The sequence below is a fragment of the Diadema antillarum genome, unplaced genomic scaffold, assembly GCF_040938485.1.
Source record: "Diadema antillarum isolate AM-2024a unplaced genomic scaffold, OU_Dant_1.0 seq00000682_RagTag, whole genome shotgun sequence".
NCBI classification, from domain to species: Eukaryota; Metazoa; Echinodermata; class Echinoidea; order Diadematoida; family Diadematidae; genus Diadema; species Diadema antillarum.
Window position 1 is genome coordinate 1,198,682 of NW_027271587.1, and position 13,111 is coordinate 1,211,792.

At 40.1% G+C, this 13,111-nt stretch overlaps 1 protein-coding gene across 1 annotated transcript in view; it reads left to right on the forward strand.

Moving 5' to 3' along the window:
- Window positions 1–13,111, forward strand: part of LOC139737110 (connector enhancer of kinase suppressor of ras 2-like) — a 114,018-nt gene that overhangs the window by 59,425 nt on the left and 41,482 nt on the right. Inside the window, exon 3 of the mRNA XM_071647789.1 lies at window positions 10,895–11,109. Within this exon, the coding sequence (XP_071503890.1) occupies window positions 10,895–11,109 (215 nt within the window). The remainder of the gene's footprint in view (window positions 1–10,894; window positions 11,110–13,111) is intronic.

The window sequence follows — 13,111 nt, forward strand, 5'->3', positions numbered from 1 at the left end:
TCGTATTCAAGTAAAATATCCATTATGATGTTGTTTTGCTTTCAAGATAATCAAAACAACTGTTTGCTTCTTTTTCTGAGTTTCTTTTAAAAAACCGATCTGAGGTACCGCATTGCCTTTCTATATGAGAGAATAATATCCAATATTATGGGTTTTTAAGAATAGTTCACGTACAGCGCACCTCTCATGTTGCAATGTTCATCATTACTAGTAATTTATTGCGTTGTCCGAGCAAGTGATTTACATAAGCCCTTCATAACTAGTTGTGTAAATTGTGTGCATAGATCTATTGAGAGTGCACTTTCCAACAAGCTCAAATTGTCTTTCATGTTTAAATGTGCTTCGTCAATGTATGCCAGTAGAATTCAGCAAGACCTTCCAACACAGCTTCTGTGATGCTTGTTTCTGTTTCTATTCCCTCTCTCTCTGCCTTTCTCTCCCTTTCTTTCTCTGTCTCTCCATGTCTCTATGTCTCTCTCTCTCTCTCTCTATCTCTTTGTTTCTGTCTTGGTCTCTGTCAGTCAGTCAGTCTGTTTCTCTCTCTGTTTCATTCTGTCCCTGTCTCTGCTTCTCATTCTTCTTCTCCATCTCAAATTCTACCATTATCTCTACCCCTGCCTTCTTTTCTCCATCTTAACTGCTCTAGTATTGCACAAAGAAAGCAAGTTCCGCTATGTCATGGTCAGGCAGGAGGCTCAAGTGGGCCTAACTTGTCCAGGAAATGCCCCAATCGTTGAGGGAAATGCAATAACCTCCTATGTCCGGTACAGGACATCCTAGCCTTAATGTGAGACTTTAAGAGCTATGTGATTGTTTGTAGATGCCATATGCCTCTCTGTCTGAAGTGGAGTCATGTGATGCATAAAATGGATGTCTACGGGCTCTTTTGATGAGATTTTCAGCAAGCATTCACTGTTTGGGAATTGAGCAATGACTGCTTGTCGTATGTGGGGAAAAATTGGCATTTCACTGTAGAAAGGGCTTTGAAGCAAAGTGGTGGTCCAATAAAGCATTTTACCCATAGTCAAATTTCAATCAAATTTCTGTTTTAGAAATATTCAATCATGCCTTGGAGAAAATCTTGTTCATATTTTGAAATGATGTTTTAATTTTGATATAGCAGCACATTGGGTATGTCAGGAACTAGATTTTGCCACTGTAAGCTTTGCATAATTATTAGATTGTACTCTTCTGTCAGAACTCAGAAGTTCACAACCCTTATTTACAAGTTATAATTCAATTACACTGGCACATCTTTATAGCAGTGTGTGTAATAATAATTATAATAATAATGATAATGCAGCAAAAATTTTGAAATCACACTTATTGAAAGCAAAATGACAATTGACAAAAGTGTTTATGAGGCAGATGTGATTTTAGACAATCTGTATGAATGACACAGCCATGTGTCATATACCTGAGATTAACAAAAGATAAGGCTACTTGAAGGTTAGGTGACAAGCAAGTAAATGTCAAGAAATATTAGCTGTGATTGCGGTGCAGTTTTTTATGTAAGCAGCCAAGTCATTGAGTATCCTTTGTAGAGTCACTCTGAAGGCTCTTATGATACAGAAATTCAAGGAACTCTTCTCTTAGATGTCAAGCTTGGTGGTGAGATAAACTCAAACTTGCAGCTGAACTATTATAAGTGCTACACTGACAACTGTGCTATAGGGGGGAGTTATGAGGGTAAGGTTTGCAAAGGAAAGGAATAGTGCCACAAGCCCTAGACACTATGCTGTCCTGCATTTAGAAGTAACTTCACTTTGCTTGAATAACACTGACCCATTCCAAGTACCCTGGGAATTTCAGAGACCTGTAACTTTGATGAAGGCATGGTAGGGCAATTTATTTTACATTCAGAAAGACCCAAAGTATTGATGAACCCCCAAGACTCTTGCAGCAAAATACTGTTCTGTGAATCTTCATGGGCAATATATTGGTAGTCACGCAAGGAAAAAGCAGAACAAAACAAAACAAAACTACCAAACAAAACAAATTAACCTAAAGCTATGATTTCTGCCGGCATTGGTTTCTCTGTTCGTCTATCTGCCTGCCTGTCTGTCTGTCTGTCTGTCTGTTTGCAAAATAACTTTAAAAGTTGTGAACGGATTTGGATGAAATTTATAGGAAAAAATTGATCATGGCACATGGAACAAATGATTACATTTTGGTAGTGATCTGCATCACTATCTGGATCCAAGAATTTTAAGAATTCTTTGAAGAATTTTTTATCATCGGCAAATAGGGCCAAGAAACCACTGGGGAATTCAACCTATGTGTACAAGTTGTATGTGAGGTGCGTATACGCGCACTCGAGGCGTAGCAGGAACCTTAGGTAGACACTAGAAAGGATTCGTTATCTTTTGAAAATAGGGCCATTTTCAGCATAATATATAAGGGTGGAAATGAGCTGCTTGGTGAAGGTCTGTGCTCTCCGAGTGCTTTTATAGCTTTTTTTTTCTTAATTCACTAGTCAAAGATAATACTACTGAAAGTAACTATTTGTGACGTACGTGTATCTCTGTCTGTACATCTATATATATTGATCTCTTTATATATTTCTATATCTACTTACTTATCTATCCAGAAAGACAGATCTAGTAGGAGATTCTCATAATCATATGGGCATTTTATCATTTATCTGAGCATCATACCATGCCACCTTTGTTTCAAAAGCAGTAACAACAGAGGAAATTTTCAGTAAAAGTGACTCCAAACAAATGGTTGCAAAATGCACACTTTTTTTCTTAAATGCTACAGCATAGCATCTCTAATTGCAGTATGAATGGAAAGGTGAGGTATCACAACTCTTAATGCTTGATGATATGTTCACCTTACCTTATGCTCCTTTATAGATGACTCTATCCCTTTAATTGGCTAACAACACCAGGTGTGCTGCCAATTAACTAATAGGAAGCCAGAAGCTAACATGCTTTATCGCTTCATTTCCTGTCAATGGAATAGATGTTTACAGTTTTAGTTGCTCAATGAGATGACTCAGAACTTTTTGCTTTCTCTTACCCAAATCAAATCTAGTTATTATGCATACAAAGGTGCATTGTCCGTGAAATAAGAGTGAAAAATGATACATTTATGAATGGACAGAACTTCAAGGAGAGTTATGTTTCAATGTATTTGGCTCAAAGTATCGATAAATTGTTTTATTATGAGATGTCCTTGGTACAAATTCAGAGTGTATGTGTCAGGCGTCTTTACAGGAATCTAGTTGATGATCACGCATGTACCCTGGTCTTGCTCTATTCCCATAGAGAGGAAATAAACACCATGTCACATTATTCTGATATCCTGTGTGTGTGGACGTGTCTCTGTCTATGTGATCATGCATCATTGTCAGTGAACAAATTACATGCTGTCATCAGTAGAGGGCAGTGTTGCCTATTACCAACCAGTGTCCCTTTACAAAGGCACTCTATTGCCATCCAGTGTACCTCATCCGCCGCATACCTTAGAAATGTTTTAAAAATCATTTAATTGTATAAACACATTTGTTGTACCATTGTATAGAGGACTAACCACAAAGGCTGTAGGTTAAAGACTTAAACATGTAGTATGCAGAAGTCGCCCTTGAAAAGCACATGATGCACACTAGCCGGGTTCACACGTACACCAATTAGCGGGATACAAATCTCGAGATTTGCATCGCGATCGTCATCCCGAGTTTTTTGCACGTGTGGACAGAAAAAACCCGAAAATTAGCGGGATAAGCATCGCGATGCTAATCCCAAGAAATCTTGCGCTGGTTCACCAATTAGCGGGATAATTGGCCCCGCGCTGGTACGTGTGAACGGTCGGGATTAGAATCTCGAGTTTTTATATCCCATCATGCAATGCGCACATCACAACAGCGAGGCCTCTGCGAAGAGGTCCTTCACCTCTTTGGAGCACAACAACAACAGCGCGCGAACCACACCACTGACGCGTAAAAGACAATGGACAAAGGTAAGTGCGCGCAGGCAGTGATAGAGAAGGGCGCTGTGTGACCCAGTTTGCAGGCTTTGCTGTTATCTCTATCGGCAATTAGCGGGATAATTCGGTACGTGTGGACGCTCGCCAAATTAGCGGGATACCGATCGCGATCGCTATCCCGCTAATTTGGTACGTGTGGACGCTCGCAAAAAAACTTGGGATGAGCATCGCGATCGTCATCCCGCTAATTTGTACGTGTGAACCCGGCTATTGTCATTATTTATTAATTTATTGAATTATTGTTTGTTTTTTTAAGTGATGAGCAAAAGACCACATGACATGAACACTAAAAATGTATTGTTTGTATTTGTATCACATGTGTCAATGCTCAATTTATTGACATAATATTTCTCTCAGCAACAGTATGCATAGTGCTGCAGGTAAAATGTCAATGAACAAGGCTACTGTATCTGTGAGAGATGTTAACTATCAGAACAGTGCCAAACTTGGACCCCGTTTACAGTGACGGGCCGGCCCGCTTTAAGGTCCTCGGACTCGCATTTTCATGCGTTTACACTGCCTTGTCGAGCAGCGGTCTCTGAGAGAAATCCCCTCCTGCATGTATCCTTTTCTTCGTTTGTAGCGCTCTAATGGACTGGGACTGTTGGAAACGAAAGGGTTACTGTATTCTGTTAATTTACTCCGACGTTTGATTACAGAATTTTAATCGTAAAAATAAGGGTAAACAAATCAGATGTACATATATAAAGATCTATTCTGACCTGTCAAGAAGGAAATAATCTATGAAAAAAAACTGAGACAGCAGCCGGTTTTCTATGTACGCAGGTCACCGGTCCCAGCTGCACAAAATGACACAATGGAAGTGAACGCAAAATGAAACCAAAGAGCACATATAAAAGTGTACGATCTTTGATGAAACCAAGCCGGTGCGTGATGTCAGCAAGATTTCTACAGCTAGCTGAGAGGGCAGGACGCGCATTAGGGTCCGCTTGCGTTTACACCAACGAAAGGCCGGCCCGAGGCCGGCCCGAGACTGGCCCGAGACTACTTCCTCTAGGTAGTCTTGGGCCGCCATTTGGTACCGCAATTTGGTACCCCATTTGGTACCGCATTTCGACTTTTGTGCATTTACATCAACCGAAAGGCTGGCCTTTTGGTTGGTGTACACAGGGTCTTGGTGTACTACTACTGTAAAGTCCCGTGTATACGACACACCTTTTTTTCGTCGAAAAACATGAAAAATCGGGGGTGCGTCTTATACACGGGTACAGTCGAATCACGAAAAAAAATCTGTCACGTACACCCAATTTTACAAGGTCAACTTGGGGCCATGTATGCCCATCGACGTTCGGAGGGTAAGCAATCACTAAAACTTACGGATATATGAGCGATCTTTCAATCTGGACACACACAACAGCTGTAAAAACGGGATAAACGATACATCGGTCTTGTGTACCGTAGACGTAGTTACGATGACCGATGTATCAATCTGGCCATAGACAACATGCAGCTGTATTACGTGATGCGATGTAAACCTACTGGGTACCGATGTATATCAGTCTACCAAGCTACCAACAGCCAACCTAGTAGCTGAAATACGCGATGTACAGGTATCATTACTAAATTACCGATACCGTGAAACTTATCGATGTACTAATATCAATCTGGCCATAGACAAAAGCTGTAAAATACGGAATAGGATCGACACTGTGTCACCGTAATGTGAACGATGTGTGAAGCATGTTCAAATGGTGTATGCATGGCGCGTTCGTTTGCATGCTCTTCATAATTCACGATCGAGGCCAGGATCGAGGATAGTATAGCTAGCTAGCTAGCTAGGTACTGTACAGCTAGCAAGCCTTTTGCTAAGGCAGCAGCTGAAGAGAGGCTCTCGCAATGCACGTGCACACAACGATCGGATCGAAGCGCGCTTGCCCGTTGCACGCTGAGTGTGCAAGTCCATTGCTCTCTGTGTGCGTGTGCTGAAATTACCGGTATAGCGAGCTGCCTTTTGCAAAAGGCTAGCACTGTACATACATACAAGCATGATCGATACAGTACAAGAGACACACGTTACTGGTAATCCCTCCAGGCAAAACAACAGTGAGTGTAATTACCGTACGCACCATACGTCTCGGTGTACGATCCCTCTGCTACACTTGTTACTGTTTTTCTTATTTTTCATAATGAACCTTCCAGTCTGACATGCGTCAATATGCGAGACACCCTATGTATGATAGCAAAGATCATACTGTACACTCATGAGTACGATCTTTGATGATACATGTATATGCTACCACGATTGAAAGGCAAAACAATAGCAAGTGAGTACCGAGACAAGTCTCGCATTTTGCGTCTTCCGTATTTTGCCGATGTCCGATGAATACCGTTAAAAGAAAGTATAAAAGGAAACAAAAAATAGAGCAAATACATGCTGCATTCTAGGGAAATTTTGAGCTGAAATAATATGTATGACACACACAATATTTGTGTGGAAATTTTCGTGTTTTTTTTTTATTTTTTTATTTTGGGTCCGAAAGTAGGGGTGCGTCTTATACACGGGTGCGTCTTATACACGGGACTTTACGGTAGTAGTTGTTCTATTGTAATGAGCAACAAAGCCTATCAAGCCGTGTGATCATTTTGGCTGGATGATTCATACTCATTTCATTTTTTTATTGCATGATTCTCCAATCAATTCATCAGGCTAAATCCAACGTGTGAAGACAGACTTAATAGGTTTGAGTACCCTTGGTGTTAACCCGTCGAGGACGAGTCCCGAGTATACTCGGGCAGGGGTCTGTGGAAAATGTGTGTTGTAGCAAAATCAGTCCATCCTCAAGGGGTTAAGGAAGTTGCAGTGCAACAATGTTTCATCTATCCCTTCCTGAGAATAAAGCAACAAGGTATATTGTTTACACAATACTATATCTGACAATATCCAACATAAATGACTTCAGATCACACCTTAGCATGTGAGTCATATTTAAGGCACAAACTAATTTAATGGCACTGACAACAAGCAATATTGTGCAGCAACATCAGCATAGTGCACAAACTATCCCTCTTTTGATTTGCCACTTTTATACTTAAAAACATAGGTAGGGAGCGATGGAAATTTTATCTTTTGGGGAGGAAATGTAAGTGACACAAGCACCTCCAGTGAGTTGCAGTGACTTCAAAGTAGATCCTGCTCAACAAGCAAATGTTTTCATAATCAATGGCATAGATTGAACTGCATATATATATATATATATATATATATATATATATATATGTGACCCTGCACCTCAAAACAAACAAAAAGTCGCCAGACATGAATTTTTAGTTAAGACCATATTCTGAAAGAGCAGACTTTAAAGTTCACATAAGAAGCCGATCGCCAAAAACTGGACTGTTTGTGTTTTTGAAAGGCTTATTAACCATACTTTCCTATCTCACATCTTTCAAACCCCTAAAAAGGTTGGTTTTTGAGGAATATGCGTTCAAATTTCGTCAAAATATCGAAGCCTTATTCCCCGTTGAGTCAAGACCCCTAGATTATGATGTCACGTAAGGGTATTCCCTCTTATGTCCACGCAAATGCAGTGCTGTCAAAGCTTTAAAATTGCGTCATATCGCTCTCTTATGATGGATTTTATGTTCTAATTTGTTTAAGAATTATTAGAAAAAAATGTTCTAGTGAACGATTTTTTGATACATCACATAATATTCAGAAAATTTAGAATTTTGAGAGGACTTTTTTAGTTTTATTTTGGTTGGAAAAATAACGTCCCGCGTAAAAGATTAATCCGCGAGTGATGCGACTCTGTACGTGCCAGCGCGCGGTACGGTGCGGACGCCAGATGCTGCCAGCAAAGAGCTACCTCTGTGTGTGTGTGTCACTACGTGTGTGTGTGTATGTGTTGTGTATGATGTGCATATCGAGGCAGGAAACTGGGCTGGTGTCGCTTGCGATAGCTCCTATAGGCCTACAACACGCATCACAGCATAGCACGCACCCTGTACTGTACATATCGGATACAGTCACGCTCACAAATCACGTACGTCTTGCAAAACAACCAGACTAAATTTCTGTCTACTATTATTAGTTTACTTGTGGATTGGTTATGATCTTATCGTTGTTCATTTATATGGCATTTATATTTCGAAAGTGCACTCGCGATGCTCGAGTCACTGGCACTATAAAGCCGAGAAGTCGGTTGTGAATACAATCATGTCCGCTTAGCCAAAGTGCGAACGTAACCATGCTCGCCATGCCGGCTGCCCTGGCTTGCAATCGCGATGCTCTCTCGTCCGCTCGGCTCCCCGAATTTTACCGGCGGGGCTGCCTAGCTGCTGCTAGCTAGCTGCGCCTGCATACATACGCGGGGTTCGTACGTGTTGTAGGGCGCTCAATACGGTACATGTGAATCGAATGTAAACTGAATACCGAGCACGTACGTACGCACGCAGCGCACACAGGGTATGACAACACATAGGGGGAGTGGCTTCTGCGCTTGTTACGCGTATTTTCTAACCGCTGTACGCTCATTATCTGATCGCTGGAGATCCACACGCGAATGCAGCTTTTCGGCGTTGTTTGCAAACATGATTTGGGTCACATTTTCATGCGTGCTCGTAAAAAAATGGGGTGATATTGCTGTGATTTCAAAGTTAAATTTCTCAAGATAGAAACATCATTTCGCCATGAAATTTGAAATATGTCTTAATGAATATGTCTAAAATCGAGACGAGGAGCATCCCCGTCGTTTGCCATTCCATCTCCATCGAAAGGCAGCGGCTCATAGGGTTGCGGCACCCGTGGCCCTGCCGCTGCTTCCCCGGCTGGATTGACGTCGACAGCACCTTGCTCTCCCACTTCTCCATCGTCCTCTCCCCAGCTTACATCTTCCCAACTTCCATCGTCCTCGTCTATATTCTCGTCCCCTTCTCTGCTTTTGTCGCTTCATTCCTCTTCACTAACGTACTCCTCAAAGTCCATAAAAAGATCACTCTGATAACTCACTGTTCTCGGCCATTTTCGGAAGGAGTGAAAGCTCAAAATTGATCGACGCGAAATTTCGAAACGAACCGCTATGAAAAAGTTACGATGATACAAATGTGAACCGCACGTACGTACGTACAATGCATACGATACGAGCTGCGAGGTGATACGTCATACCGACCGACGGCCGACCGGATCTACTTTCGCACCAAAACTATGAGGAGAAAATTGTGATAATTGTGTGAAATTTGGGCTTGTTGCAGATCATAGTAATACAAAATAATTGTTTGAGAAGAAGCAGTTCATGATAATACTATTAAGTGTAGACAAACAGTAAAGAGTTGGTGTCAAAAGTATAAATAGCAGAGATTTCAGACTTTGAAAAAAAATTGACAGAAATTCTTTCCCGATGCCAAATGCTTTTCTACAGAGCATCCGGGGCCCGTGGCTCTAACTACCCTGGCGTGACGTCACAACTTTTGGAGTCCCGTACTGTGGCTGGTTTTCGAGGGGGAGGGAGGGGGATGTTTGGGACTTGCAAATAGCGGATATCTAGATGCTTGCGGGGATTTGAGCCAAACTTTTTGCATAATTGGTCAATTACCAACATATATTTCATCTACAAACGAATTTTACGAACATTTATTCCCTTCATATAGGATCTTTAAGCTTTGAAATGATGTATTACTCAAATCAAATGGACTCTCCTAACCTATCTAAATATTGGAAAGAAAGCAAAAACTCAGGAAAAGTGTGAACTGAGAAAAGAGGCTCTGAAGTACAGTGTCTATTCAAGCGCTTAATCTTACCAAACCATGCTGGCTGTGCGATGAATGGGACAAAAAACAGGAAGTAAACCACCAGAGTAACAACAATGAAGGGATTATCAGATTAAACTAAAATTAAGCATGCCTCATTAACACATTCTGTCCATAATTTAGGACAACTTTCAAAGCAGTAGCACTATCCTTTCAAAAGTTATTAGAGTTGAAAGTGAAGAGTGTGGTCAAGGTTTTTCAGAAATGAAAAAGGGATTCTAAAGACACACCTAATCACACTATTCTACCAAAAATGTTCGAGACAAACTGCTAAAAAAACACTTTCCTGCCCGTTTTATGATACCAAATTTTAGCATAATGTAAAAGAAGACCCGCTCTTTCAGAAAATATGAAAAAGTCAAGTTCGGCAAGGTTGACCCATTTCACTTATTTTCAGTGCGTGCGACTTTATGTTCGTTTTGAGGTGCACGGTCAGATATATATATATATATGTCCTGCTTCATGTGTAATTCAAGGTTGTGAAGCTTACCAAAGAAAGGACAATAAATCAGAAATGTTACAATAGCCAACCTTTAGCAGACAGCATTATCTTAATGGTAAACATATTCTCTGTATTCTGTCCAGATAGAATTTTTACTCAAGCCTAAGTCTGAAAGATGAATGAAAGGAATAATGGTTTAAAGTCACATTCCTTTGTCAGCCATGTCAGTGGCCTGTACTGGTTTCTACAGATGTATAAATGCTTTGGGGAGACCCAGAAACTTATCTCAGAAGTAATAACATCAGCTGCAGTAATGGTAGTTGTGAGAGCTCAGGCATTGATAAATTGTACAGAATAAGTAAATGAAAAGTTTTCAAACTATTGTGGAATTGAGTATGATTAGAGTATTGGTTTCACTTTTGGTTGGCATTTAACTTATGCCTCCCAGGCGTGGTAATGACACAAGGACTGGATATATGACATGTCTGACTCCTGGTTTATGATACAAAAGTCATCTAAGTGATGTGCATTTATATTCAGTATTTGTGAATAAACAAGTGCATTTCTCATAGGGCTGTGTTGATGAAGGGTACTGCAGGTTTCATAGTCATGCATCTGACCATTCCTGTTCCCTACCACATTAGGGGGCTATCAAATGGCTGCTAGTTAAACATGCATTCACTGGTCTCTCTGCAGCATTATCGCCAGAGTGTGGAGGACCTACAGTCTGTTACCCTCAACCTCAACACCAGGACCAACTGCCTTGTCAAGTTCCTTCAGAGTCGTAGTCGCAATGGCTCCTATGGGGGCAAAAATGACACCAGCCAGGTGCAGAGTCTTCCCGCATCCATCCTGGTTCTTGTCGCTGAAATTGTGACGGCAGCAAAGACAGTCATATCGTGGCTAGATAGGTGAGGTTTCACACTCATTCATCTTTACGTTCACTCTCTTCTTAGCCTTCAAAGACATGTTAACCCATGAATCAGGAAAGTAAAAGTGGCATGTAGGTTGAGCCATGAAATAGGGAAATCATTATTAGTTATAGGTATGTAAAACATGTTAGTAGGGCTGCAATAAAGGATCAGCTCAATAGGAAATCGATCAAATATTTTGCATGATTTGTCAGTGGTATAGTCATTGTAAAGATGGGGCCATACACAGATGAGCATTTACAACTGTAGCTAGCTTTTATCAGACATGCCCAAGTACTCAATATAACTCTATCATTACAGGAAGTGTTACATGGTGGAAAACTAGTTTTAAAAAATAACAAGAAGCAGGATCTGCAGGTGCATGGCAGTAAGCATTAAAGGAAACCAAAACCCAATGAGCAATGTGGCTTGAGTGAAAGCAGTCAACATTAGTAGAACACATCAGTGAAAGTTTAAGGAAAAGGGACAATCGATGCAAAAGTTATTCATTTCTAAAAGTTTTGGTGTTGGAACTACTGGATCAGGAGACTACTGGAGTTCATGACATCATGTGTGGACAACAATATAAAGAAAATATAAAGAAAATTCAACATGCTTTCACTTTTCTAGCATAATGAAAGAGCTCGTGACTAACTACTTTCAGAAAGCAAGGGGAATTATTACTACCCTTAACATATGTCAGTATCAAGTTGATGGAATGTGTAATTTTCATGAAAAATGATTTTTTTTTTTTGTGTGTGTGTGTGTGTGTGTGTGTGTAATTCTCTAAAGTGATATTTCTTTATATTGTTTTGCACACATGACATCATGAACTCTAGTAGTCTCCTGATCCAGTGGTTCCAGCATCACAACTTTAAAAATTCATAACTTTTGCATCGGATGTCCAATTTTCCTCAAACTTTCACTGATGTGTTCTACTAATGTTGCTACTTTCACTCAGTGAATCCATATTGCTCTTTGGGTTTTGGTTTCCTTTAACAAAACCTATCACTGACTACATGGTGAGTACTAGTCTCTAGTCTATATTGACGTGTAGAGAATATTGTGTACAACTAATGTATTGTTGTTGGGCATGTTATACCACCTCTGCCATTCCATAATCATGCAGCTTCCGGTAGTGTAGGTAAATCATGGATGTTCAAATGCCAATGAGGCTTGCTGTGCATTAAGTGTCATGACATAGTCTCTAAGTGTGTGTGTGTGTGTGTGTGTGTGTGTGTGTGCCAAGCTTTCCTGATCACACACAACAATATCAAGTACGTAAACCCAATCTAGTGCCAAATAGATTTGTTTGCTGAATGCTACCATGGCACATTATGCTCTCAGCCAAGTTAGTGGATTCTAAGACTAAGAACAGCTCAAGTTCATTCTACTTGCTTGACAGATTTAGATTAGGGTCAGCGCTATTAAAATTTCCTGTAAAATTGAGCAGATATATGAGTCTTGTGGGTGTGTATAAGATATTAAACTTAAAACCCATGGGCATTTGTGACACTTTATATATTCTGCAGAGAGCTTTGAGTTTGAACCATGAGTTATTGACGTAATCATTCCAGATGTTTGCATTTATAAGAACGGATGCCTACATGTGCTTCAAAGAACAGCTATTATCATTATGTGCCAGAGCCAAACAATACTTTATGATGATTTTTATAGCATTCATGTCTATAAAGACTTTCTAGAGTTTCATATTGTGATTATTTACTCAAAGATTAAATAATGAAGAGAAAGAATGAGATACATAGCTGCACATTTTCTTTCATCCACAGTTTTCTTTAATAGTTATAATTCAAACAGGCTAGGATAAGCTGTGGTTGTGAATAGAATGCTGAGAATACAAATTCAGTGTGCATGTCTTTGCTTTGTGATAAACTTATGTCTTAAGTCATATGTGATGTTCTGGACTCTGTGTCAATGAGTGCTCAAATAATAATAATTTAATAAAGACATATCATTACCTTTGAAATTCTGATGTCTGAGA